The sequence below is a fragment of the Prorops nasuta genome, unplaced genomic scaffold (genome assembly GCF_024137725.1).
Source record: "Prorops nasuta isolate Cenicafe-Biocafe unplaced genomic scaffold, Cenicafe_Pnas_1.2 PNAS00004, whole genome shotgun sequence".
In the NCBI taxonomy this organism is placed as follows: domain Eukaryota; kingdom Metazoa; phylum Arthropoda; class Insecta; order Hymenoptera; family Bethylidae; genus Prorops; species Prorops nasuta.
Window position 1 is genome coordinate 3,178,327 of NW_027116801.1, and position 25,913 is coordinate 3,204,239.

The following is a 25,913-nucleotide window of genomic DNA, read 5'->3' on the forward strand; positions in this document are numbered from 1 at the left end:
ATTTTTACAAAATTTATTATAAAATAATTTTGATTAAAACTATAATAAAATAATATATCTTCATGTTTACTAAATCAAATATATAATGAGATGAACTATAATAAATGACAAATTCTCTCTACAAAAAACAAAGTTCGTTCTTAAAGCATTCACGATATATTACTTTTTAATTGTTCTAAATTCGTAAGATTTTTTTTCAATAGAAATTTACCAAATTAAATAATAAATAGTATGTTACGTGACACTGGCAATTGAAGGAGGTTAATGGGACGGGTTCAATCGAAGATGCAAGGTCAAAGTCAATGAATGCAAGATTTCTTGAAGGAACAAGAAGTAAAGACACGCATGGGCTTGGTGGACGATGGGCTCGGGGCCTACGTACACGATACACAGCAGGAAGTATCCAAAGAAGTAACTCTAAGACCAGGTGAAGGCATTAAATCAGCGCGTTTCACTTCGGTCGGTGAGCCTCTTTATCGGGAACGACCTTTACGTAACACAACCGGGCAATCCTGCAGACTCAACCACTAGGCGTCATCGGCGTTCTTCCAGCATTCCACTTTCCACGATAAAAACGAGCCTCGTGACTCGTTCAGAAACAGCAAGACGCCACGAGAAATCCTTCATCGCCAAACCGAAACCGGAAACTGTCAATTGCATACCGATAAAGGAGAAGGCTATTCTCAGATGCAATATTTATCGATTGACCTTTCACTTGAACCCGCTATTTTAACCGAGACGAAATTTTAACCTAATTTTCTATCTTTTCCTGCGTACTCAGGGTTAAACTATATGTCTATACACATCCACGCACATAAGATTTTGTATAATTTTAATTTATAAAAATGATACATCGAAATAGATTATTTAGTGTTTATTTCCTTTAATTTAATTTTAGAACCTGAGGTTATATTTATAATAGGATTATCCATGGCAAATGCAAAATTGGAAACTGGTATAATTTTATTCGTATGAAAAGGTACTGAAATGGAACAATATTTAAGATTTTTTTGACTTCTCAGACACATTTTCATATTAATAGGTGACTCCTTCTGAACTTGAAACGCACACCGTCTATATATACCGCATGGTCGATTATTTAAGGATTATAAATTGCTTTATTCGATATGCTTCGATTAATCCGAGGAGCATTCTGGCGAAATTTGACCAATAAAAGATCGGCAAACTGTTCTACCAATAAGTGTCGAATTAAATAATTTTAACCTGCCATAAAATTACTTCATTGAGACTAATTTTAAAAAAAGTGCAGAAACTTTCTCTATACAATTGCATCTAGTATCTATATTTATAGGATTGGCTATTATTAATTAGCCACCCAGTATATAGTGTGCAATTATCAAGGTTAAATCCATGTCCTGAAATATCTAATTCCCATTCACCCACGGCAAATATTCTAAGTTTTTAGCAAGAATAACGCCAAGAATTCACGCAAAGTTCTATTCACACGCGATTCATTCATATATATATAATACGAATATAGAAAATTTTTTTTTTTCGTGAATCAACAGAGAGAGCTACCTTTTATATAATACCTAAAATTTATTGATGTTCTTTTCACATTTGTTTAAATAATTTGTACCCCTTGTTAAATTCAACCAAACTAATATAGCGATAATATAGGATAAGAAAAAATATCATTTGAGCATTTCGCTAAATTTTTATTATACTAAAGAATTTCTAATCGTAAAACAAAGTTTGTAAATATCGATATAGAACGAATAGTCTAAAAAGTCGTAAACAAATATTTATCATTATTTCAATAATTTCTCTACAACACAAAACATAAAAAAATAATGCATTGAAAATTTTATTATGTAAACTAGAAAAGAAGAGTTCAGAGATTTGCTTGGATAGGATCTACTGTACTGTAAACATCTGAGAGAACGTAGATAGAATAAAATGAAACGGAACGGAACGGGTCCAAAGAAAGAAAATGATCGTGACGCGATGACGTGTATCCCACGAATGGTATAGTAAGAGTTGCACCTACGAGATTCACGGTAGATAAATTGCAGTGTCAAGCAAATCCGTGAGGCAACCACATCCCCGCTTACATATTAGTACGTTATACGGAGTGTGAGATTACCTTGTACCAGCTCAAAGACTGTACATAAACATGAAACTTCTAAGGAAAAAAACTTTTGAAAAAACTGTATCTACAGAGTATAGAATAAAAAATTATATAATATTAATATACACAATATATTGATGCATATCACGTAAATAGGACAGTGTCACTAGTTTGCCCTATTGCTACCCGAAGGTCAACAGGATCTCACGAATTAAAGAATTTTTATTTTTTAGTAACTTCTTAAATAAACGTGGAATCAAAATGTTTTATAAAAATTTACTGCTTCAAATTTCATTGCTTATCAAAGGTTTCCGGGTTGGCGTTCGCCAAGCCAAGCAACTCGAAGTGTTCGATCTCTGTTCTCTGCTTTGCTTTGCTTTCTTCTGTTCCATTTTGCAACTATCCCACGAAATATTGTAAGACATTCATCGATTGTAGTGGCAAAAAAAAATCGTGAGGCAAATCACGTATAGGTTTACATACAACAAATCGCAATAATATAAGTACACCCCTTAAAGTCATAAATAATGCGTAGAATTAATACAAAAATTAACGTTACAATACAGAATTTGATAATTTGCTATTTTCAACGTCTTTAAAAATATTAGCAATTTATTAAAATAATAAATATTCAATAAAGAAATCATTATTTAAAATCCAAAAAATTCATTCAAATCAAGGTTTACCAATATAAATGAATTTGAGGTCGTTTAACTTCAATTTTCCCACAACGCAGGAAAAAACCACGATTTTGATTGTTTTTTATTTGTCTGAAAAAACTGGCGTAAAATTAGACTTTATTTTTTCGACTGGAAGCAAATGGCGTTGACGAAGCAAAGCGACACGTTTTGCTCGGGTTACGTGCTGCTTTTCTCTGCTCTCGTCCCTGTTGTCACATTCTGCTTCGCTTGAATTTCCCCTACTTGTACACGTCTCTCCTCGGATGAAGACGAAATCGGAACCGCTATACTAACGAGAGCCACTCTGGCGATCTCCATGGAGAAAGGGAGAGGAGTCTTACGCGAGACGTTATGCGAATAGTGCCACAACGCCGCATTCCCCTACACCTGTTCGCTTGGGAAAACTCCCATTCTATCCACTACCATTCGATTCGATTAGAATCGATTCGAATAAATTCCAACGACTAGTCAAGTCGTGATGTGCGCTTTTCCACTCAATCCACACCACTCCTTTCTTTTAATAATCCTAGAATTCCAAGATACTCTATCTATAAAAAATATTTGGATTGATTTGCTTGACAAATTCAACCGAGTTTCGTAAGAAAGTTTTCAAAGAACATCCCTTTTATATAACGAGTCTATTGATCAGCAATAGAACTCTTTCGAATAAAAACAAAACTGAAACGATTAAATATAACCTTAAACTGTATTAATGCTATTTGTAACTGTCGAAAAACGAGAGTCTGTCTGGAGAAAAATGTTTCTTCATCGTTGAATGATTTGAATTAAGAGAGAAGATTCTTCTATATATCATTTTTTATCGACTCGTTGCTAAATTCGCGTAGGACGTAACCAGAAGATCATAAAACAACTACGTGTAATCCGCGTTCGAGTATCTCCTACCATTTCAAGTTGTAAGAGCAAGAGCGTGTAAGAAGTGGAGCCCAAACACGAAATCGTGTGTTTTGCATAACAACTTAGGCACCTAGATCTTTGCCAAGATGTGCACGATCTTTATATAATAATGATAATAAGAACAAGAAGAAAATTGTAATAATAATTATAATAGTGAGCTTAACAATAAAGCCATTAGAAATCGTTTATGTTGGATTATCTCAGGGGCAACGAGAATATGAAAAAGGGAGAGGACGATGTAGCGCTATAGAGTAGTAGTCTCATGTATGCAGTTTCACAATTACAATCGTTTCGCGTCTGGAAATGAGACTAGTTACGACACGTGCTGGTGCATATACTTGTTTACGAACGCGTGAAGCATTCAGGTTATAGGTAAATCGATCGTTTATGCCGATACACGCTAGAGGACCTCCACCATCCCTCCAGTCGTTGTTGTTTTCTTCGCACGAAGATCCAAACGCGAAAGGTTACGAGAAAAATACAGGACTCGAGCTGGCTGCAACAATCCGCCTAATAAAAATCCTACACCGTGCCATAATACACAGTCGTCCTTGTAACTAAAAGTGGAAAGTATCATTGGAAAATAAAACCGTCTGACGACGAATTCCGAAAATACACGAATTAGGTAAGGAAATAGATGATTGAGCAGTAAAAGTAAGTTTAAATTGGCAAAGAAATGAGGAGTAGTAAAAGGAAGAAGGCGAAGGCATTTAGTGGAGAAAGAAATCGTTGTGTTTCGCGAGGTGACGTGGGGTTGCTATGTAAGAGTGAGAGTGAGAACGAGGGAGAGGGAGAAGAGGGTGGGCGGCGGTTGGGAAGTCTGGGGCCTGAAGAAGGGAGTGGTGGGACTGTCCAGTAAGTCTAGACGAACAAAGAGGCATAATGTGGGGGTAAGGATTGAGTGGTGGGCCATACTCTGGCCTCCCGGGGCCCGCTGTCGAAGGCGAAAGTGTGCCGAGTATATAAAGCCCCAAACTAAAGGCAATCAGCATCCAGTTCACTCCTGGACGTACCCGGAACATCGCGAATACTAAAATGAGAAGCTTGGTACGTTGCAAATCTGAAAACGTGTTACTCCGTTTCTTCTAGTTTAAACGCATAGAATCGACGCAAAACCGTGGATGTGATTCGTACACCATAAGCCGAAGTTTTCGAATTCTCATCGTCGATCAGATCCACAGTGATTGCGGACCACGGTTACATATCTCGTTGGAAGATCTTTGTAGGAAAAATCGCACGATCGGTATACGTATATAGAAACGATATAAAGCATCCGTCCGTAAATCTCGAGTTTTCAATGTCCCGGAAAAAGTGTTGGCCTTGTGCTATCATGGTTCATTATATAGGAATCGTTGATTCTGTTCTGCGTCGTAAAGATAAATTCGCTTTTAGGCACTGACGGTTAAAAATGAGGAAGATTAAGGAATCGTTGATTTGTTGCAGGTCTACGTGGCGTTAATCGCCCTCGTAGCTACGGCATGGGCCGAGGAAGAAAAGGTGGCTGCCGAGAAGGTGGAGACCAAGTCCGCGGAGGAAGGTACCAAGAAGCAAGAGAAGCGTGGTCTCTTTGGTCTTGGTTACGGCTATGGCCACGAGGGTGGCTTTGAACTTGGACACGGAAGCTACGAATTGGGCGGAGGAGACTTGGGTGGTCACGGATTGAGCTTTGGCGACGGTGGCTACGGTCACGGAGGGTACGAAGATCACCACGTGAAGACCGTGACAGTTGTCAAGAAGGTCCCAGTGCCCTACCCAGTTGAGAAGCACATTCCATACCCCGTGGACAAACCTTACCCGGTACCAGTTAAAGTGCCCGTTCCTCAGCCTTACCCCGTGGAGAAGCCAGTGCCTTACCCGGTTAAGGTACTCGTCAAGGTTCCGGTTCACGTGCCCCAACCCTACCCAGTAGTGCACGAGAAGAAGATCCATGTCCCAGTCCATGTTCCAGTAGACCGTCCATACCCCGTTAAGGTACCAGTGCCAGTACCTTACCCCGTAGAGAAGAAGGTTCACGTGCACGTACCACAACCTTACCCAGTCGAGAAATTAGTGCCGTACCCCGTGAAGGTCCCAGTCGACCGTCCCATCCACGTGCCTGTCCTCAAGCCATATCCAGTTCATGTTGAGAAGCACGTGCCTTACCCAGTCGAGAAACCCGTGCCCTACCCCGTTAAGGTACCAGTACCCGTCCATATCCCAGTGCACACACACCACTACGAGCACCACGAACCCCATCACGAAATCGAGCATCACGGCTACTAAATTCCCCCTCGTAGCACATATCCAGCCTTGCCCGTGAAACTCTCGACTCTAAAGACACACGACGATATCATCCTGATCTAATAAGAGAATGTGGAATGCTGTTGGAGATTAAGGGCCGGACGGAGCAAGGCGTACACGAAGCAAACATGACATCTCTCATAAAAATATTACACACGCAAAAATATACACGTGGACATAGATAAGGAAAGAGGATCAGATTCGCAAGGATGGGGGTCCTCAGTAATGTTATCGGAATTAGTTTCTTGGAGGATCAGAGGGTGCGTTTGTACTGCTGCGCGTTCGTCAAATCTTCCCCCCCCCCCGTACCTGGATCGCCTTTTGAATGGGACAGCACCTGGAACAGCTACAACAGCTCGAAACGTGCGTGTGCACATCGAGGACGATCGAAAAGAAACTCGCGGCTATGTGAAAACGCATCGCTCTAGAAGGAAGAGAGTTAGGAACAAGCAGAACCGTCTCTTATTTGACGCTCCTCGCTTGCCAACAAATTACTTATCTTACTTTTGTACCGAGATAGCAAAGTATGTATTTTTTTACGGAAAATAACAAATTTATTGTAAAAAAAACAAATCTACCTTTTTGCATTTATTTCTTGCGAATCCTCTTTATCCCTAGGCTTAAGTATAGTTTTAGAAATCAATTATATTGGAACAGTTGCAAATTCCGGTACGGTGTGAGCATCAACGTTGTATAGTAAAGTTAAGTGGTAAGTAGAAAAGTTGTTTGAATGCTGAAAAGCTGACGAGGCTATGAGTAGAAAAGGGACCGCCTCATGTGCGTTGTATCGTGATGGTAAATTATGTTGCTTTTTGAAAACAACAAAATTAATTGAAAAAGAAAATAATTTTTCTGTTTTCGTTTGTTTCTACGGATCCTTCTTTATCCTCATAGATTTAAATATTATTAAAAAAAAAACAGATTTGACTAATTAAAAAATTCAACTATTACCTAATCGTGAACTTTGTGATGAAGATAAAAGGTTAATAAAAAAAATTATTTTAATGCTGACAAGGTGGAAATTGTAATGTCTGTTATCAATAGAAAAGGGAACGACACCTGTATGAACGGTCATGTAAATTGTACCTCAGAAACAAAGCACAGAATTTTACAGAAAATTAACTCCTGTCGTCCATATACTAACTGGATATGAGACCTTTGCTTTGTGACAATATGTGAGAACCTAGGGAGAAGCAAAATCATCCCTCAATTGACGATTCTTGCTAGCTAATAAATTGCTTATCTTATATTTGCATCGAGACAGTAAAGTACATATTTTTTAAGGAAAATATAACAAATTATACAAAAAAATTAATTCCTAATTTTTCATTTACGTCTTAAGAATCTTTAATATGTTTATATTCGATAGGAAAGAATAAAGTTAGAGCATTTAAAAATTCCAATATGATCTGATCGTGAATATTGTAAAAAGGTTTGATTATAATCAGAAAAAGTTGCTCGAACATTGAAAAGTTGACAAGGCTAATGAGTACCATAAGTTAAAAAAGGAACGATTCTTGTGTCAGCGGTGATGCAAATTGTACTTCAGAAACAGAGCATGAAATTTTAAGGAAAAGTAGCTCCTGTCGTCCATGTTAACTATACATATTAGATGTGGGAAAGATTTGCTATTTAACTGTCCTTTTGCAGGAGCTTGTTTTGATGGTTCACATGTGCAAAGTTTGCTACCTGATAATAGAAACGTGCACACACATGACATACTATTGATTTATCGCAAATCGATTCTTTAGTATATAATCGATGGGAAACGAAGTTTTGACGAAAATTCAGTTGCTCGACTGCAATTAGAAAAATGTTGGCTCGGGATGAAAAATAATTTGAAGAGAAAATTTGAGTGGGAAAGTGAGATAAGAGTGGAAATAGAAATCTGGCAAGCTCCTAGGCTGATTTCTTTCGAGACGACCTTCCAGTATTGCACAATAGCTGAAATACTTCCTGGACAAACTGCTCGATAAGCAGCAGAGTGTTTGAGATCAAAATAGAATTCGTAGTTTCTTGGTAGGCCATAAGAAGTCCACGGGTAAGATGTGAGCGACCTAGTTGGAGAGTAGCGAAGCTGCCTTTGCCACTTGACTCGCGAGCGACTTACGTACTCATCCAAAGAACTGCGTTATGCAACCGAGCCATTAGTGCACGCGGTTCTCATACTGAAAGTAAGTGCCTTCCCTTCGCCTCAGCATTCAAATGAACGGACGGGCCAATCTACCCTCTTCTGTAATTTTATATCCTTTAGACGAAAACCCTATACCTTGGCAATTTTGTGGATATTGCATTTAAAAATAAAAAAAAACTTTTTTAATCTTTTAAAAATATTTGTATAAATGACTATATGGTGTAGAGATGAGTGAATTTAGTAACATCATTCAAGTAGAGGAATATCTCATGAAATCTGCATAATTTGAAACAAACGTAACTCATTATTGATGGCTAATACAATTAAATAATTAATGAGGAATTTTAAACTCATGAACTGGTCTTTGGATATTAATACAAAAATGTGCATAAACAAGCTGCATCTCACTTGTTGATTTTGAAAATTCAATCTAAACGACTACTCAGATTTGATCGCTACAGTAAACCTTATTAGTCGATCGCAGGATATCGATACACGATAACCTTATTATTACCGTAAATAGATCACATTTTACTTTTCAGGGCTGGTCGCTGCATATATGATTTCGAACAAGTCTTTAGTAACGGAAGCAGTGTTGAGTCTAAAGCCAACGTCATTCGACCAGTATACAATGCCACTTATGCATTCAGCTAGTTTTCCAACGTTTAATCAGATAATACATCATATATTGAAAAGAAATGTATTTAGAACGTCAAACTGATACTTTCAGTTCATAACGAATGAAATAATTAAGAAATATGAGAATAATATGTACATATTTATAGCATCATAAAAATTCAATCTTCTTACGTATTTGATTAATATACTGATTGATAAATGTTCATTTACGATTATTTTAATATTCAGAAGGATTAAATTTTCCTGAGTTTTCCAGTAAATATCGCACAGCCTCCATCACAAGTAGAATTTGCAAAGGAATCAAGGCCCAAAGGCTCGCTTGCAAAATAATGATCATTATAGCACACGGCCGTTCATGTCGAGAAGCGAGTAAGAGGCGTGGGATCGTATTGGATCGTATCGAGTCGGTTTGACTCGAATACCATCGAATCGGATCAGGTCGGACTCAATAGGAAAATACGCAAACGCTTGGCTTCTTAGTTAGATATCGGTGAGCTTCTTGCGTGTGTGCTAATTCCTCGAAAATGACCGTTTTAGAACTGAAGATTCGAAAATTAAGAATCAAGATAATATCTGACGCGGGCGAGCGCAAAGATTGCGTGATCGTTGTCCAACCGGCTAGAAACCAAACAATCATGCCTAGTTTTCGGTCAAGGCCTTGCCCATCCCAACGAAACTTTTCACTTTTTTCATTTTCATTCCCATTTTATAATACAACTGCATGCATCCACACACACATTCTCATCATTCAAATTCATTTAAGGTTATTGAAACGCGAAAATTCTTACAACAAGTTTCGTTGTTATGCTTGAAAGAGTTCATATTGCTTGAAGAAAATTATGTTATTGGAATGATAAAATGATTTTTTTTATGTTTGGAAAATAATTATTTCTCACGAGTGTACGAGTCAAAATTAATTATTGTCAGAGCTGTAAATTTCGTTTATTGTTTTCTAATCGTAACAGTTGAATTGTCGTTTTGAATATTTAATGCCAACCAGCTGGTAATGTTGCTTTTTGAAATTATCTTAATATTATATATAAAAAATATCGTATTGAATTGGTCAATGGAGTAGATTAATTTCGAGATTTAATAAATTACTTTCTATGGAGTCATGATATAAGCAAAAGAAAAATATGTATATTTAATTCATAGCTTTATATTAAATATAACTTTATAAGTTCTTTCCTCTCTCTCCCCTCATTCTCATTTAAGAATGATTTTATTCGTTTACAAATATAGTCACCAGCAATACTCTAGTTGTGACTCACGATGTCATGTATATTATTTCTGTACGGATTTCTATTTATCAACTTCCATGTGTCGCAGGTCAATGTTTATATCTATATTTATAAACTTCTAAACCTTTCACGAGAAACGTTGTTTGGATTGGTGAAAATAACATAAAAGCTTAGTGGTTACCAAGTTTGGCACATTCAAATAGACACAGTTGACACACGAAAACCTTTTTTCAACATTAAATCAATAAAACATTAAATATAATAGTCGTTTGGATTTTAATTTTCTAAAATTAGTTTTTATCTGATTTAAAAAAGATTTAATATTTCAATTATGTAAGTGCTTGAACAAAATCTCCCTGTTTTTTGTGAGCATGAACTGTTCAATTAAAAAATAAAACAGTGAGAACTTAGTTATAAAATCTTTTAATAATTAAAATGTCCTTTTCACTCTACTTTAACATTAATATTTTTTACTAGCTACTGTCGATAAGCGTTGAAGCGCAAAGTGGCATTGCAAAAAGGTTTTTGTAAGGTTAATAAAAATTTTTTAATGCAGAATGAAGCCAGGAAAATTTATGAAGACTATAGCACGGGTTGTCCTAACTGATAATGAAGCTGAGACTATGAACTGTAGATTCCCATTCTTTATCCACACACATATAAACAAAGACTTTGAAACAGTACCAGCATACATTTCTATTTGTACTCTTTTTTACTTTTTTCGCGTTCACACGCCTACTTTTCACTACTAGATTTTAATTATGCTAGCGCGTTAGAAGCTTCGTTTGTTTTGCAATACACGAGAAATAATACACGTGAGGACATACTGAACATTGTACACTTAAATAATGCGATAAAAAATTACCTAGTGTTGAAACGTGGATAGTTTGTTGGTCTTCTTGTATATTTTTGCGTAAGAAACGCTTCGAAAGGAGTTTCTTGAATTACACAAGACCGATAGATTTTTCAAAACTTATATAAATCTTAATGATTAATTATCTATTTTGTATTTTCACAATAAAAACTTTATCTCAGAAGCTTGTTTGATAAATAATCTTTAGCATAATTTATTGCGATATGAGACAATGGCTATTTGTCATTATAAAAATAAAATATTTGTCGTTACAAATATTTAATGAAATGCGTGAAGCTTTAATTATCGTGTTGGGAGAAAATAACGCGCTATATACGCTATAAGATTAAATATTATAAATCACTGTGTCATTCTATACTTGCAAAATAAGATTTAAACGAGGAAGGTTTACGATTTGTGGATTGGTAAGATTATAACAACATAAAATTTAAAAAATATGGAAAACTAATAATTTTTTTGCAGTAAAAGCAAGTGCGGCAGTGTCATATAGAATCAACTTGTTTTTATGAGGTCAATTTGTTAATCCAAACGTATGACTAATCGTATTTCCGCTATGCTCGCCTAGCTTCTTGTCCTTTCCATTTTCCGTTTTTTTAATAAAGCTCATATCCTTGACATTCTTCTTTTAAATTTGTCTACTGCACTTATTAAAACAAAATCATATCGAAGAAAAATCTGTACAAACTCGATTCTAATTTTATCTTATTGTTGGATTAAATTAAGTCACTCTAATTTTAATAAATTAATATAATTATTATTTTTAAAGAATCCTACATTATTATGAAAACTATTATAAGTTAATAAAATATGCACAGGCTTTTTAAAAGGTTTCAATTTAGTTTTCCTTAATAACACAAATATCCTTAGAGCCTTCTGAGAGCGTTCCGAGGATATTTACACGCTCAGTGATCATAACAAGGATATACCCTGATGAATACCTTGTACCTTTCACAGTTTCTTATTATAATTAACTTATTTTACGAATATGCTATGACAATAGTAATATATTTGATCATATTCACCTCAAATAAACATTTAACTAAACAACAACTATAATGTATAAGTAAGACATAGAAATAATATAAAATAAAAAAATTTACTACGATTAGTACCAGAGGTGCCATCTATGTAACTTGTTAAGGTTTATGTTTGCCTAAGCCTTTCTCTAAAGATTAGTTGTCGGTAACTTTATATATCGACAGAGTTAAAGTTAGTTTCTAAAGAGTTCGTAAGGAGCTAGTCTCGAATATGACCAAATCAAAATAATAAAATTTAAAAAAATTAATTTTTGCATAATTATGAACATTATGCAATAAACTTGAATATTCTATCTAACGTTACGATTTATCGGTCAAATAACCAACTATTTATATTCTCTACTATCAGAAAAGTAAATTTGTTGGATAGAAATTAAATTCTAAGTATCATATAAGTAAGACAGTTTTATGCTTTTTCCAAATGATTATTGTATACACAGATTACAAGACCTTCATCCTACGAATGTCATCCCACTCACTCACTAACGTTATGCTACCATCAGCCGATAAAATTTACTACTAACAGGTGTTAGAGCACGTGTGTTTTGTGACGCAGCTTTATATTTACTGCACATCAAAACAACCTATGATGGGCTATTATAATAACAGTTTCAAGCTTGATCAAACTTATCTATGTGATTAATGGGAAATTTATACCCAAGTTAAGAAATAGTTTTTATAGAATTTGAAATATTGGAATGTACTGACATGGATTAAAACGAATAACGTATACTATAAACAAAGCTGTGGAATATCAAATTTTCTCTCCCGTATCTATATTTATGTTTAGTCTTGATCTAGATTATTCCGCGTACTCCACATCGCGTTATAATAGTTTTTGCTGCTCGGTGTTTAATGTTTTTTTACGACTCTCCATTGAAAGTTTATGTACTCTACTTTCAACGTCGATTCTCAAAAGAATTCTATAATATTATTCGAGTTACCGCCTTTCTTTCATTTGTTTTGTCTTTCAGCATACAGACGTTGAGCATCATTGTAACAGGTAGCTGAAACTTCGCAGAACTGAAAGACCGTCCGCGATTGTCCAAATTAGGTATAATTGTCAAAAATAAGGTACCTTAGAGTAGTAAAAAATATGATCAGGTCAGGGAAAGTTTTCCAAGGTATATAAATAATGCTTGACTACCATCTCTTCTGGTTTAGTCAGCTTCAACTGATCTCTCAGTTACTACATCCACCATGAGCAACATGGTAAACAAACATCTTATTTTAATTTTGTTGTTTTTTTTTTTTTTAAATAAATAACACTAATCCATAGCACTTTGTTGAATAATTATAATAACGAGGAAAATACTGTTAAATTCTAACAGCTGCAGACTTTGGCCGTTTTTGTGTGCCTCGGAATTTCGTTGTCGTCGTGCGCTAGTAAGAAAGAGGATCTTGAGAGAGCTGCCGAGTTGGTCGTGGAAAGAGTAGCGGAAAGAGCAGCTGAGAGGGCAGTGGAAAAGGCTCTGGAAAGTGGAAACTCAACGACCGAGTCAAAAATTGTACGCGAATCGTATAGTAGCAGAAGGAAGGATCCTCCTCCAAAAATTCCGAAGTATCGTCCTTTCGAGACCGAGAAAGACGTGGATTATAGTGCAGGACGTAGAGAGATCAGCGAAGAAACACTGAAAGAGGCTTACGAAGATCCTGATGAGGGAGATTGGAGCAAAGTCGAATCAGGCAATAGAAATCGCAAATGGGCAAGATTGCTGACGACTGCTTGGCCGAAAATCGATTTTAGATGCTCCGATGAATCTCACGAGCACGCAGAGAGTATCAATTATAAACACACGGTTCCTTATATACAAGAGCGTTTAGGTAGAGTGCAAAAACGTTTGAAATATTGGAGAGACGACAAAAAATAATTGTTTCGTTATAAAAACGTTTCAATCATTCAAATTTATTCCCACATTACGTGCATAATGTCAAAAACATTCCTGCCACGTTCCTGGACTCAATTTGACACGCTGGAATGTCATAGGAACGTTTTTGATACTATGTGTGTTATGAAATATTTTGATTTAATTGTCAGTGATATTGATCATTAGTAAAAAATAAATTGTGTATCTCGAAAATTTAATAATCTAGCAAAACACAAATCTGACAGGAATAACAAAAGGTTTCTTGCGTGATTTTAATAAACCGTTTATATTCATAAAATAATATCAGTGTATTAAACTCAATGAACAATATTTACTGTCCAATAATGATAATATTAATTGTATCAAAGTTTATATGAATAAACCGTCAAAATTAAGCTTTCAATTTCTATGGAACTCTTAGAATATTTTTTCTATATATATCCAATTCCACAAATGCGAGTGCACGTTTAATGTTAGAACCTGTTTCTGCTATTTAAAGACAATTTGTCTTAATTTGCAAAATTAAATGACTTGCTTAGCATTGAATAGCCACATTCCTTTAATGCGTGTAATGCACTTGAACTTCATGAATTTTCCTCATAACGCTTGGGTATACAATTATAGGACATTTCTCTGATTCTCGCATACTTCACAGTTGATCGAAACCAGAATTCAAATGAGGTTTCTCGGTAAAGAATCTATACCGGTGATTGGAATATTTATGAGAGATAATGAATAAAGTATATCTGTGCATGCAGTTAACATTGTCTTTTTTACGAGGGATTATTTATAAACTAAAGATATAAATTTGTGGAGTTACTCACCGTATGTAAGGTATATTGGCCGGAATATGGTATTTTGCGCCTGGATCGAAGTCGTCTTCGGACCTTAACACTGGAGGTTTCGTTCCTGTGTACTGTTCTTTCAAACGATGCCAATGGCAATTGTATTCTTCCCTGTTTACGTATCCACGGAATAAATCCCATCGCCACCTATCCATTGCAATGCTGAATGGTAGCAGAACGAGTTTCTCCATGGCCATAGTGAACAAATAGTTGATGTCTGCTTCGGGCTCGTCGATATATTTGTTTGCTAATCCCAAAGTTTGCAAGTGGCGAGGAGTGGAAACACTCAGAGCAATGGCTTCGCCAACAGCTTCGTGAAATCCTATAGAAAAATATTTACTTAGTTTAAAATTCCTCTTCTTGCCAATTTTCTACTTCTTAAAATTGATTGACTAACCTGGATTGGCTCCATCGCGGAATTCTCGTGGGAGTCCGCTGTATCGTAGAAAGTATTGAATATGGGCCATTTCATGGTGTACTGTGATCAAATCTTTCATGGTGACTTTGGTACACATTTTGATTCTACGAATGAAAGTATCTTAGTAAATAAATAATATGCATTAATTTGAGAGAAAATTACACTTTCCATACAGCACACTTGACTAAAAGTTGTCTAATAGACATCTTTTAGTCATCCAAATGACTAAAAGGCGCCTAAAAGATGTTCTTAAGTCATTTGGTGCTCGATGGATTACCTATAATCCAATCGATTGCAAAAGTCCCATGCTGATGGCTGACATATCAACTGTCTGTTTCCTGGATCCACTATTATACTTCCTGCCCAAAATTCTGGTGGCATAGCACTCAAATTTAAGGATAGATAGAACTCTTCGCCAATTTTGAACATGTCTATCGGTGTATAGCCCTTAAAATAAAAGATACGTTAAATTGTATTTATTAGAATAATATTTAAACGCGAGAGTCACATTTTTTTAAAATGTTGTATAATTTTACCTGAGCTTGCATTTCAAGCGTTACATCGAGATAATTTTTCCCCGGATAAGGAATGGTAACGTCGATTAGATTTGACCATGACTGGCCCCAAATGTTACCTGGTTTAATCAGTAATAATATAATTAATTAATGTTTACATGTTAATGATCAAATTTGGAGGATTAATGAAGTGCAAAATATCAAACCTAATATGTGCGACGGTAAAGGTGCATGACTACTTATTTTTTCAGGCCCGTACAAGTCCCTCAGTTTTCTTCTCACGTAAGCATGAAGCTCTTCGTAAAGTGGTCTTATAATCTCCCATACTTCCTCAATTTCTTGCTGAAAGTTTGGAGATTCGTAAGGGAACATCCAATACTCAGCAGCATCAGTAAAATCTATAATAATATAATTTTTATAGTTTCTCAGTAATACGCAGTAACTAATATGGTCACTTTGGACAGTATTTTCATGTTAAAAAATATTACAGGGTCCGACAAAAATTATGAGACAAACGGAATAGCTCCAAAATTAAGCTTTCTTGAACAATTAAGTAATTTATAATGAATTTTCCTTAAGCATCGTTAAAATTCTTCCAGATGGTGTTTTAGGTTTAACCATAGGTAAAGGTGAATGTATAGACGATCTTATTAAAAATACTGAATATGATTTTTAATACTTTACCCAAGATTAGACCAAATACAACCATTGCATAGTAAATTTTTTTTAATTTAGTTCTCGCCAAATTCAGCCTTATTGGAGCTGTATCAGAACTATTTATAATTAATAAAATTGAAAATATTACTATTCAATCTGGCAGCTTCATTGTTGAGCGTAATTAGTTGTTGGTACAGATCTCTGATTGGTGCACCACTTCGTCTTCTCCATTCAGTCCATACGTACTGCAACTCGTCCCAATTTCGACTTTTAGCCATGATCTGTGATATGTCTGTAAAAAAATGTTTTATAAGGACATATTCAGTTGATTATTTCACTTTTTTACTCGCTTTACCATGGTCATCGTTACGGTCTCTCACGATCTCAGTTTTTCTTATATATGCATGACCATGGATTATCTCACGGCTTTCACAATAGTCGCTCAGCGGATTGTCGATCGATATACAATGATTCGCTTCAAGTTTTATCTGATATTACACTTAAATATAGTTTACAAAAGCCTATACCAGCGCACATAGCTCGTATCACAGAATAACACTGCTTCTCCGAACTTTGTTTCTTAACAAAAGTTTGAAAAAATAATGTCGTAATTGAAAATATCGTATGCACAGCTGCGTACAAACTTAATACTGAATGGCTACAATCTTCATTTGACTCAACGTTTCGTAACTTTCATTTTATCATGGCAAAGTAGTAAATCGTAAAGTTTTTGTTTAGTTCAGCGAGGATCCTTCGCAAGTGTTATTTTTCATCATACGCAAAGAAAGATTGTCTAACGTGGTAAACCGCTATTGCGTTAAGACGCATATAAGCAGGATAGGTTTAACGAACTCGGTCTTTAACAGTGTGCATACGGAGTGTGCCCTATATGTATAATATAAACATATACATGCTAGAGTATTATTACAGCTATTCGAATTCGAACTGGAATTAGCTAATAACGCAAACTTTATAATAACGCGTTGAATATTAATACCAGCATCTCGTTCTAATTCACTGCTTGAAAGCAATGCGATTAATGGATTGGATAAGCTTTATCATCCTTACGCGCCTTGAATGCCTGAATAATAATGACGAAAACAAGGATATGAAGCTTTAGTGGCATCGAATTTTCTCAATCTTGAAATAAATTATGACGTAATCCGAATGAATAGAAAGAATCCTGTGCATTTATTGTCAACAATTATTCACCTGGGTACAGTCGTAGTCCACAGTGGAAAGGATCGTTGTATACACAAATCGTTGCTCCATTGTAAACAGCAAGCATATCATTGATCAATCGATTGTACTGTGAAAATAAACAAATCATTAACATTCGGTACCTTTTTTTAACACAAATTAATAAAGGAAAATTATTAATTTTGTAGTACTGATTGAAAAATGAGATTAATTAGTTGATGTTGTTTGATACCCTGTCTAATTGATCCGGTGGAAGAGCAGAAGGACCGACGGCCGCTAAATATCTTAAACGCCGTCTGACAATTGGGTCCCTCACATTTCGTCTATCGATTTGAGAAATCAACTGCCAAGCTTGGTTCTGGAAGTCTGCGTACAGACGTTGGGCTTCCAACTAAAATAGAAATTTTTTTAATGTGTGATAATTTATCAAAGTTTATATTGGTATGATTTTTGACGATTACATATTTTTTGTGAAATTGATTATTAAAATAATTTAATATTAAATGGGTATTTATAGATAAATTAACTAAACTAGAAAAAAAATCATCAAAGGTCAGTAGGTGTAACCTCTGTTATAAGAGCTAATTTGGGAAATATTCATTGATTTAAATTAAGATTCAAATTGATATATAGTATATTTAAAATGGGGAGGGGTCAATGGATAACTTGGGAGATATAGGTGTAAGCATTAGCAGATAATAATGGCTTATGTTGACGACGATCATTTCTGTAGAACTGGTTTACAATAGCGAATAACAGTCTGAGCTTGGGTTTTTACCGTTAGAGATAAGAAAGTAGTCTCGCTTATTGCAGAGACTCTCACTACCGCAGTAGGGAGCATTTTCTTCCTGTTTGAACGAAAGTGAAAAGAACAAGCAGATATTTAAGTCACTGAAAATGTGATTTCGATCCAAAAAATAAAATATTAAATATATTTTTACTAAAAAATACGAAAAAGTGTAAATTTCATTTAAAAGAAAACATGCTAATATCATCAGTAAGCAATAAGAAATGTTACCGGTTTTATTAATATTTTACAATTCAAATTAGTTACTGAGATAAATTAAAGTGACTCTTAAAATTTGTATTGTAATTAATTTACTTGTATGCGTTCAATTAGAAAAAATGATTCATACATGAAGGGTGTCTAATTCTAATTTAACGAGTCAAATATTCCCACAATTAAGAGTTCTATAAAAAAGCTGAATGGAATGATAAATTGATAGAGTATCTTAAAAGTTACTTGATATAAACTATAAAAATATATGCAACCAAAAATATTAGGATACTTTTGAAAAACTAAAAATAACTATTAAATTTCCTTTAGCTTGCCTCGCAAGGTGAAACCAAAATGAAATATTTTTTCCTAAAGTGTCCTAATTTTCAAAGATATCGGATTGAAAAAATGAAAATAGAGAGACCAATAAATCAAAGTGTTACAGTCGTAAAAAACTAACGATTAATTAGTCGAATAAAATGATTCGCTAATCAATGTTAATTATTATGATGGGCCACATTTTACGAGACACGATACTCTTAGGGATATTGCGAAAATTTTGGAGCAAGAAAAAGCCAAGGCAGAGAAGCTAAAGTCGCGAGTGATTATTAGCATCACGCGAGGTATTCGTTGGACTTCCCTTTGAGAAGCGGTTGATTCCCGTAGCTACCGCGTTACGAGGACGAAGAATTACGCAATCGAGTAGTTCGTTACAATGGGGCAAGAGCTGAGAAGATTTCCCGCGGAGGCGTTCGGTCTTTTACGGACAATACGAGAGTGGCAGTGGCTCTTGTCAGGGAAAGCCCGCTTTTGCACGAAATTGCTGAGCACTTTAGAGGGAGATAAAACTTGGAAGAGGTATCGCGGTACTAGCTGCTTCTTCGCCGCCTCGCTAGGACTCTCACGAGGGGACGTCGGAGGAGGTCGAGGTCTCCTTTGCTCGTAAAACACTTCGACATGTACGGCCTGCACATCGCCATCTTTGTCTTCTTCGTCCGGAAAACGTTAATCGTCATCCTATAGAAACAAACATTTTGGAGAATAATAAGACTTGGGAAAAGCAAGCGTTAGTAATTTGTTCTCCGAGATTTTCATGCTGTCGAGATGTTGGAAAACGTGTAGATGCTTCGACTTGGATGTAGTTCGATAGTCATCTTGTTTATACAGAGGGAAGAATTGGCTTGTATGTTACGCGAGTAAGAAATACAGCTGCTTTTAGTTTTGGGGAGTTTGCTATACATTTACCAAGGTTAAACTTGTTTACTATTTTTTTTAAACTGTTATTTCTTATCTTTGTAACTTCCAATCTCGGTCTCTCCTCTAATTCTAACCTAGTATATTTCTAGTTTCTTTTTCTGTATATACACATACAATTGGACATTTTCAGTTCATTGTTATTCTGTTGGTTTGTTTATAGTCTCTATGTCTTTTTTCTTCGATTTTCAGAAATAGATATGGAGGTTCCCTTGGACGTACATATACAAGACAACTCTTCGAGATGTAAGAAATTCATCAACATCTTTATCATCCATTCCTTGACAAATATATTTCGAAGGTGACGAATCTTGTGTAGAGACCCTGCAGTTATTAGTTATCCAGGAGTTTCGCGAAGAGAATCATTTTTGCCATCTTCAACCGTTATATGTTGATCGTCGGACGAGGTCGAGGTTCCTTTCAATCGCGTCAAGCGTGGATCCACATCATCATCATTATCCTCATCATCTATACTGTTCTCCTATGTACCCAACGTCATCCTCTCGATCGTCCAACCGTCTGCAGACCGAGTTTCCACGACACTTATTCACAATATAGACATATATCTCAAATCTGCTTCATTTAATATTTCTCAACGTAAGATGACGCGTTAATTGGTTAATCGTCTCACGCTTCTCTGGAAACTTTGCATGCTCGACAGATTGTACGAATTGAATACGATTAAAAAATTGCGACTTAAAATTGTAATAATTCCCGTTGTTGTATTATAGTATAGGTATGTAAATGATCGGTCGTTTAAGAGCATTATGATTTCTAGTTATTCAATTGTAATCGAATAATAATACTCGATGTAGTATCATCTAAATAATTCATAATTAAACTTTATGAACATTCTACATGTGTATTCGAATACGTAAGCAACTGAAACAAACATTCAAGCGTTATTCACGAACAAAACAGCGAAAATCTTGAAATAATTAACGTCTTCCGGTTTCTTATGAAATTTGACTTTGTGACTCATGGTGGTTTCTATACGACCAACTAAATATTGTTGCGATAGCTATATAAGTATAGTGAAATGAATTATTACATTTTTTGCTTGACAATGAGGATTCTAATTTCTAAATATTGGAACAAATTTTCTGTTATTTCTTTGGTGCTTAATTTATAATAATTAGGTCACCAAGAATGAATAGTGATAGTTTTTACGCCATTTACTGATTAGAATACAGGCGAAAGACAAGCAGCGTAGAGTAGAGAAGAAAATAGAATTATCTCTAAGTTTGATTTCGTAATACTTTACTTTTCAACGTTCTACAAATCTTATCGAGTTACACATTTAACTAAGGGTATACGGGTAGCTTTCTCGCAAAACTTCCAACAGGTTCACCACGTACATCGATTAGGGTGGACTCTCGAAAACACGTCATAAATCGCGTGTCTCGAAATTTGGGCTACTTAGGTAAATGATGACTATTGCACAGGAAGTTGTAGAATTTTCGGGGAAAGACCGTAAAGTCACGTACGATTATTATTCTGTAAAGTTACACCAAGGAAAATGTTCTTCGTGACATTGACTAACGGTGATTATTGGACAATTGTATAATTAATACTACAAAAACTGTATTTTAAATAACTGTCAACATTGAAGGTGAAAAGGAATTAACAGAAAATAAATAGAAAACACACAGGAATTAGTCTGTAAGTTATGAAGAAAATAATGAAGATATTTACAGCTTGCAGTTGAGTATATTCGGTGACATCAGTTTCGTACGTCCATTGCGCTGCAACATTGGCGCTGCATCGTTCAGCACCGAGAAAGTCCAATCTAGCTAGGATGTTTCTAAAATCCAATTCATTGGGTGGCAGCTGCCTGTTGTAAACGTCATTCTCATCGTTTTTCAAAGGTGGCAAGTCCAGTTGTGCCGTGACGGTGGACAATGGCAACAGCAACAGAAATACTGACAGTACCTATAATTACAGATTACCTTTTGACCAAGATTCTAGGTGCGGCCCCACTGGTATTTTTATGCTACACTGACGAACTGTTTCATAAGCTATTATACTATTTTTCTGTCGAGTTTCTTTAGGTCGGTGGATCGATGGAGCACAGGCAATAATTGTCAAATATCGTCAGAACCACTCAACTATTTATCACGTGACACATTGGGAGCGGTGTACACCAAAGTGACAGTTATGGCACTTCCATTGATTTTTATCGTAACCGAACACACATAAGGAAATAATTATATACAGAGATAGCACCCCAGCAAGAACCGTTTCTTCTTTTCGCGGCTAAAATTGAATTTGTCGAATCATCCTGTATGGCAATATAATTGAAATATTCCACGAAGGTCTCTCTATCCATATAGCTATCGCTTCGAGCTTAAAAGGAATGCGTGTGATCTGTTGAAAATGGGTCGCGTTATTGTAAAGTGAAATAGTTTACATGCAATTCGTTTGGCATTTCTTCACGGTCGCGTGTTACGTCTTCCCGATTACGTAGTATTTCCTTTGCACACAGTTAAGCGTCATTATTCGAGGATGACAGTAGGTCATCCAGAATCGTCCAGGATCTGTTGACCTTGGGTCTGTATCTTGCATGTATCGAGAAATAATCTCACCGTATCCTTATTCTCAAAAGATACGCGTTTGTATACAACTGTCAACAGACTTCCGCGCGCATACTTCATTTTCCCGTTGAGTATTAACATCGCCGCGCGGCAACCTATAGCTAATATTTAAATTACACTACACGCGCATGAGAAAAATGACGAGGAGAGAGCAATTATATTCCTTCTTATTATTTTCTTCACACGCGAGAATTCTTTTAGTCAGCTCGCTGCACTAACAGATAAATCTCTTTTTCTGTAGCTGTATAATTTTTAATCAATGATCAATTCAACATTCTTCCCACATTGATTTTTCAACTAAAATTTACTAGGATATATGTCATCAATTGTAAAGACAGTGTTTCACACTTTTCACACAAATATTATATTCTGTATTCCTAAGTGCTATTATTAGGATATTTCAATATAAACAATCCTATTAGAACGAAATTTAATTAATCCTATTATAATATAAAACAAAGTTACATTATATCACGTTAATTATTATTAAACAAAAATTCAGTATATTTAGAAAAAAGTGAAATTTATCAACAGTGGGGTTTGATATCTTCAGGGAGAAAATCTGAATGAAAAACTTTATCAAAAAGAGTAATTGATTCAAAGGTATTTACCCAACGTGTCAATAATTGCTGCAAAACAACTACCGAAACATGTCGATAGACGATTTCCATTTTTAAAAGATTGCGTAGCTCGTGGCTTCTGAAGCTGTTCCTTTGTCACTAGCTAGAAGCGCTGTGACTGGAAAAAACGGGCTCGGTGGTATTGGAAAAAGCTAACACGGTCGATGTCACCTGCCTGAATGGTCAGTGGGCAGTGTAGCACTGTGGGCTATAGTTGGACCTCCGGTATCATCACTAATATCAAACACGTCACTCGAAAAAAAGTCGCAATTTAAAGAAATCTACACTTTGCAATAATACTAATCAAAGGCACCAGAAACCGACGTTCCCTTTGCAACGTCTAATTACTAATATAGCACATGTTTACGTAAACATAAATGATTCACGCAGAGAAGACACGTGGGTGGTAACCAAGAATCGTATAGGTCTGATGCCGATGGCTTCAGCAACCAGGGTTCCTGAAGAAGCCAATGATGATCGGAGTGCGAACTGTGCTCGCTCGGTTGTGTCGGCACAACAAGCCTCGTGGTCGTAGTCAAGTTGAAATTTATCCCTGCGAAGCAATTCGAACGCGAGCACCGGGAGGTCATAGGCGATGTTGGGGTGGGGACATGATGAAGCGTGCACACCTCGCTGTGTGTCGTCGTCGTCGTCGTCGTCGTTGGTATCGCGGTAGCGGGACGATGGTCACCCACTGGAGGTGGAAGAGACACCTCGTACACAAGTATAGGAAAGGGAGAAGAAAATAGGCTAGTTGACGGAAAAGAAAGAAGAGGAGCAAGGTAGGGGAGGGGTCTTCCCAATGCGATTACGAAAGCTCTTATTCCCACGTTGACAAGACGCAAGGCGCTCGCTTACCCCCTCTTAACGTCACTTATTGTTCGAGAGAGCACGCGCCTCTTTACAAACGCGTAATTCTTCCAGGCTTTTCAAGCTTACCATCCTTTCCTGCCTCGCCATATATATCTCACGAATCTTCGTGCCGAACGTTTTCTTTCATCCACACTTTTTTCCTCTGGGCCCTACCGAAGAATAGCCATATTTGAAAGTTTTGTTAAATACTCCGAGCCGTTTACGGTAGTATCTCACAATAGACGAGCAATAGTTCGGCAGATCGTATCGCGAATGAACCATCGAGTCATTTTAAAAAACATGCGTAATGCTCTTTTTTTCTCACTTTCGAGCAGCAGATTGAATATTCAACTAGAACCCTTAGTTCTTTATTAACAGTTTATACATGTATCGTAGGTGTCGCACCGTGATTCTTGATCTCTCTTCATTTCGAGTGACTAAGAAGTTCTTGGGAAAACATGACGAATAACTAGTTATTTTACTTTTTGCAAATGCATAATTCTGAATAAAAAATATTGAAGGAAGGTACGATTAATCTTCGCTACTAATGCGAGTCAATTACGAAAAAGGTGTTTTTTTTTTCTGATGGAAAGCGTGTTAGAAATATAGGAATAGTTGCTTCTTCGGGGGTTTATAAAGTGTGAAAATCGATTTAACATAAAAAGGTTAATCCATTAAGAGTACAATCTTATGGTATGTCTAAATCAAATAAATTCTTACTATTTTATTACGAATTTCTTTCGCACCAATGCGCCATTGAATAGTCGTAGAGTAGTTGTACGTGCAGTAAAACGTACAAAAACTATTAAATTTTATGGTGTAGCGAATAAAATTTGTGTTTTTGGCGGAATAGGTGAGAAAGGAGGAGGGGTGTTCGGAAGAAAGTATAACACCTTTCGCTATATGACTATTAATCGATCAACAACGATCTTATTATGATTTTTACGTATTTTGGCAGTAGTAAAAAGCGTCGCTATGCGGACCATTACGAAAATAACGTTGACAATTTGTTACTCATAAAGAGCAAGAGAACGAGAGGCGGTCCTGAATGAAACATCGATCATTAAATCTTCCAGCGATGATGGTTGATTCGTTCGGAAATTACTTGCGTGCCATTTTATACATTATACGATGATTCATCACCCACAAGCATAGCCAACTAATTATATAATTACTCCCATACGCTAATTTTACTGATGTATTGCAAATTCGTTTCCTTCTTCTATCTCTCTGCCTTTCCCAGAATAGAGTACGAGTATTATGCAGATCTAAAGACACGTTTTAATGACATGATACATGAATGGATCTATGAATAAGTGCTTTCCATCGTGCTAAACATATCCTAGGAGAGCATCATTGGAAATTTGATTTCTTGTGTAGAGCAATTAGAGAGTTAGATGAAACAAAAACTTATTACCTAATGCTATTGATTTATAGCTAATGCAAATTAATATACTGTAACTTAAAATTTAATGAAGAATGCAATAAGCATAGAGACATTTATGCAACTATTGTTAATATTTTATCATTTATTTTAAATAATTTGTTTTTATATCTGTTTCTTAGAATAATTAATTATTAATCTCGGTAGTTACGTGTAATATCCCAAAAAAGTGTAAGAATTGGTAATAAAAGCCTTCTTGACCTCTTAAATGTCTATTATTTTTATAAACGGGAAAATAAATCATGGTGCTAATATGTCACCACTGTAACGCGTGTGTCAATATACGCCACTAGTTATATGACCCACTAGTAGCACGATTTATTTTTGCAACATACACATATTTCTAAGCACAGAGAGTTGCTCATTTAAATTTCTAAGATTTCGAACCATTTGGTTATTTATAGAAACTATCCACACGTTTCTTTCTCGAATTATAAAAAGTGCTGTTATGTACCAAGTGCTTCAGCAAGTATGATGTTTAAAATACATGTGCTGTGTGTAATGATACAGAATAATGTAAAAACAAAAGTTAAACAATGCGCGAAGGGTTCTTATAATAATATAATATATAGTACAGCAGTGTTTTCTTATTAGTATATCTTTTTATTTCAATTAAAAATTTATAAATAATTTGAAACATTAATTATAAAAAGAAAAGTAATGTTTTATTGAGAAAATAGCACATACTTGTTTAATTTAAATTTGTAGCAGATATCATCTTATAAAACAGTGCACTGTGTGTAACTCAGCGCAGATG

The 25,913-nt window shown here is 35.6% G+C and overlaps 2 protein-coding genes across 2 annotated transcripts in view; one reads left to right on the forward strand and one right to left on the reverse strand.

The window, feature by feature from the left end:
- Window positions 1–23,433, reverse strand: part of Ance-3 (angiotensin-converting enzyme Ance-3) — a 38,282-nt gene extending 14,849 nt beyond the window's left edge. The window contains exons 1-10 of the mRNA XM_066725856.1: window positions 22,852–23,433; window positions 21,342–21,578; window positions 17,628–17,786; window positions 17,408–17,504; window positions 16,344–16,487; window positions 15,745–15,936; window positions 15,560–15,657; window positions 15,301–15,470; window positions 15,003–15,127; window positions 14,585–14,927 (exon numbers count right to left, since the gene is read on the reverse strand). Coding sequence (XP_066581953.1) covers window positions 14,585–14,927; window positions 15,003–15,127; window positions 15,301–15,470; window positions 15,560–15,657; window positions 15,745–15,936; window positions 16,344–16,487; window positions 17,408–17,504; window positions 17,628–17,786; window positions 21,342–21,578; window positions 22,852–22,911 — 1,625 coding nt within the window. The 5' untranslated portion in view covers window positions 22,912–23,433. The remainder of the gene's footprint in view (window positions 1–14,584; window positions 14,928–15,002; window positions 15,128–15,300; window positions 15,471–15,559; window positions 15,658–15,744; window positions 15,937–16,343; window positions 16,488–17,407; window positions 17,505–17,627; window positions 17,787–21,341; window positions 21,579–22,851) is intronic.
- LOC136772731 (tetra-peptide repeat homeobox protein 1-like) lies at window positions 4,617–6,505 on the forward strand. The gene is made up of 2 exons (XM_066725857.1): window positions 4,617–4,734; window positions 5,131–6,505. The coding sequence occupies exons 1-2, from the start codon at window positions 4,723–4,725 to the stop codon at window positions 5,947–5,949; spliced, it is 831 nt and encodes a 276-aa protein (XP_066581954.1). The 5' UTR covers window positions 4,617–4,722; the 3' UTR covers window positions 5,950–6,505.
- Window positions 23,434–25,913: the final 2,480 nt, after the last annotated feature.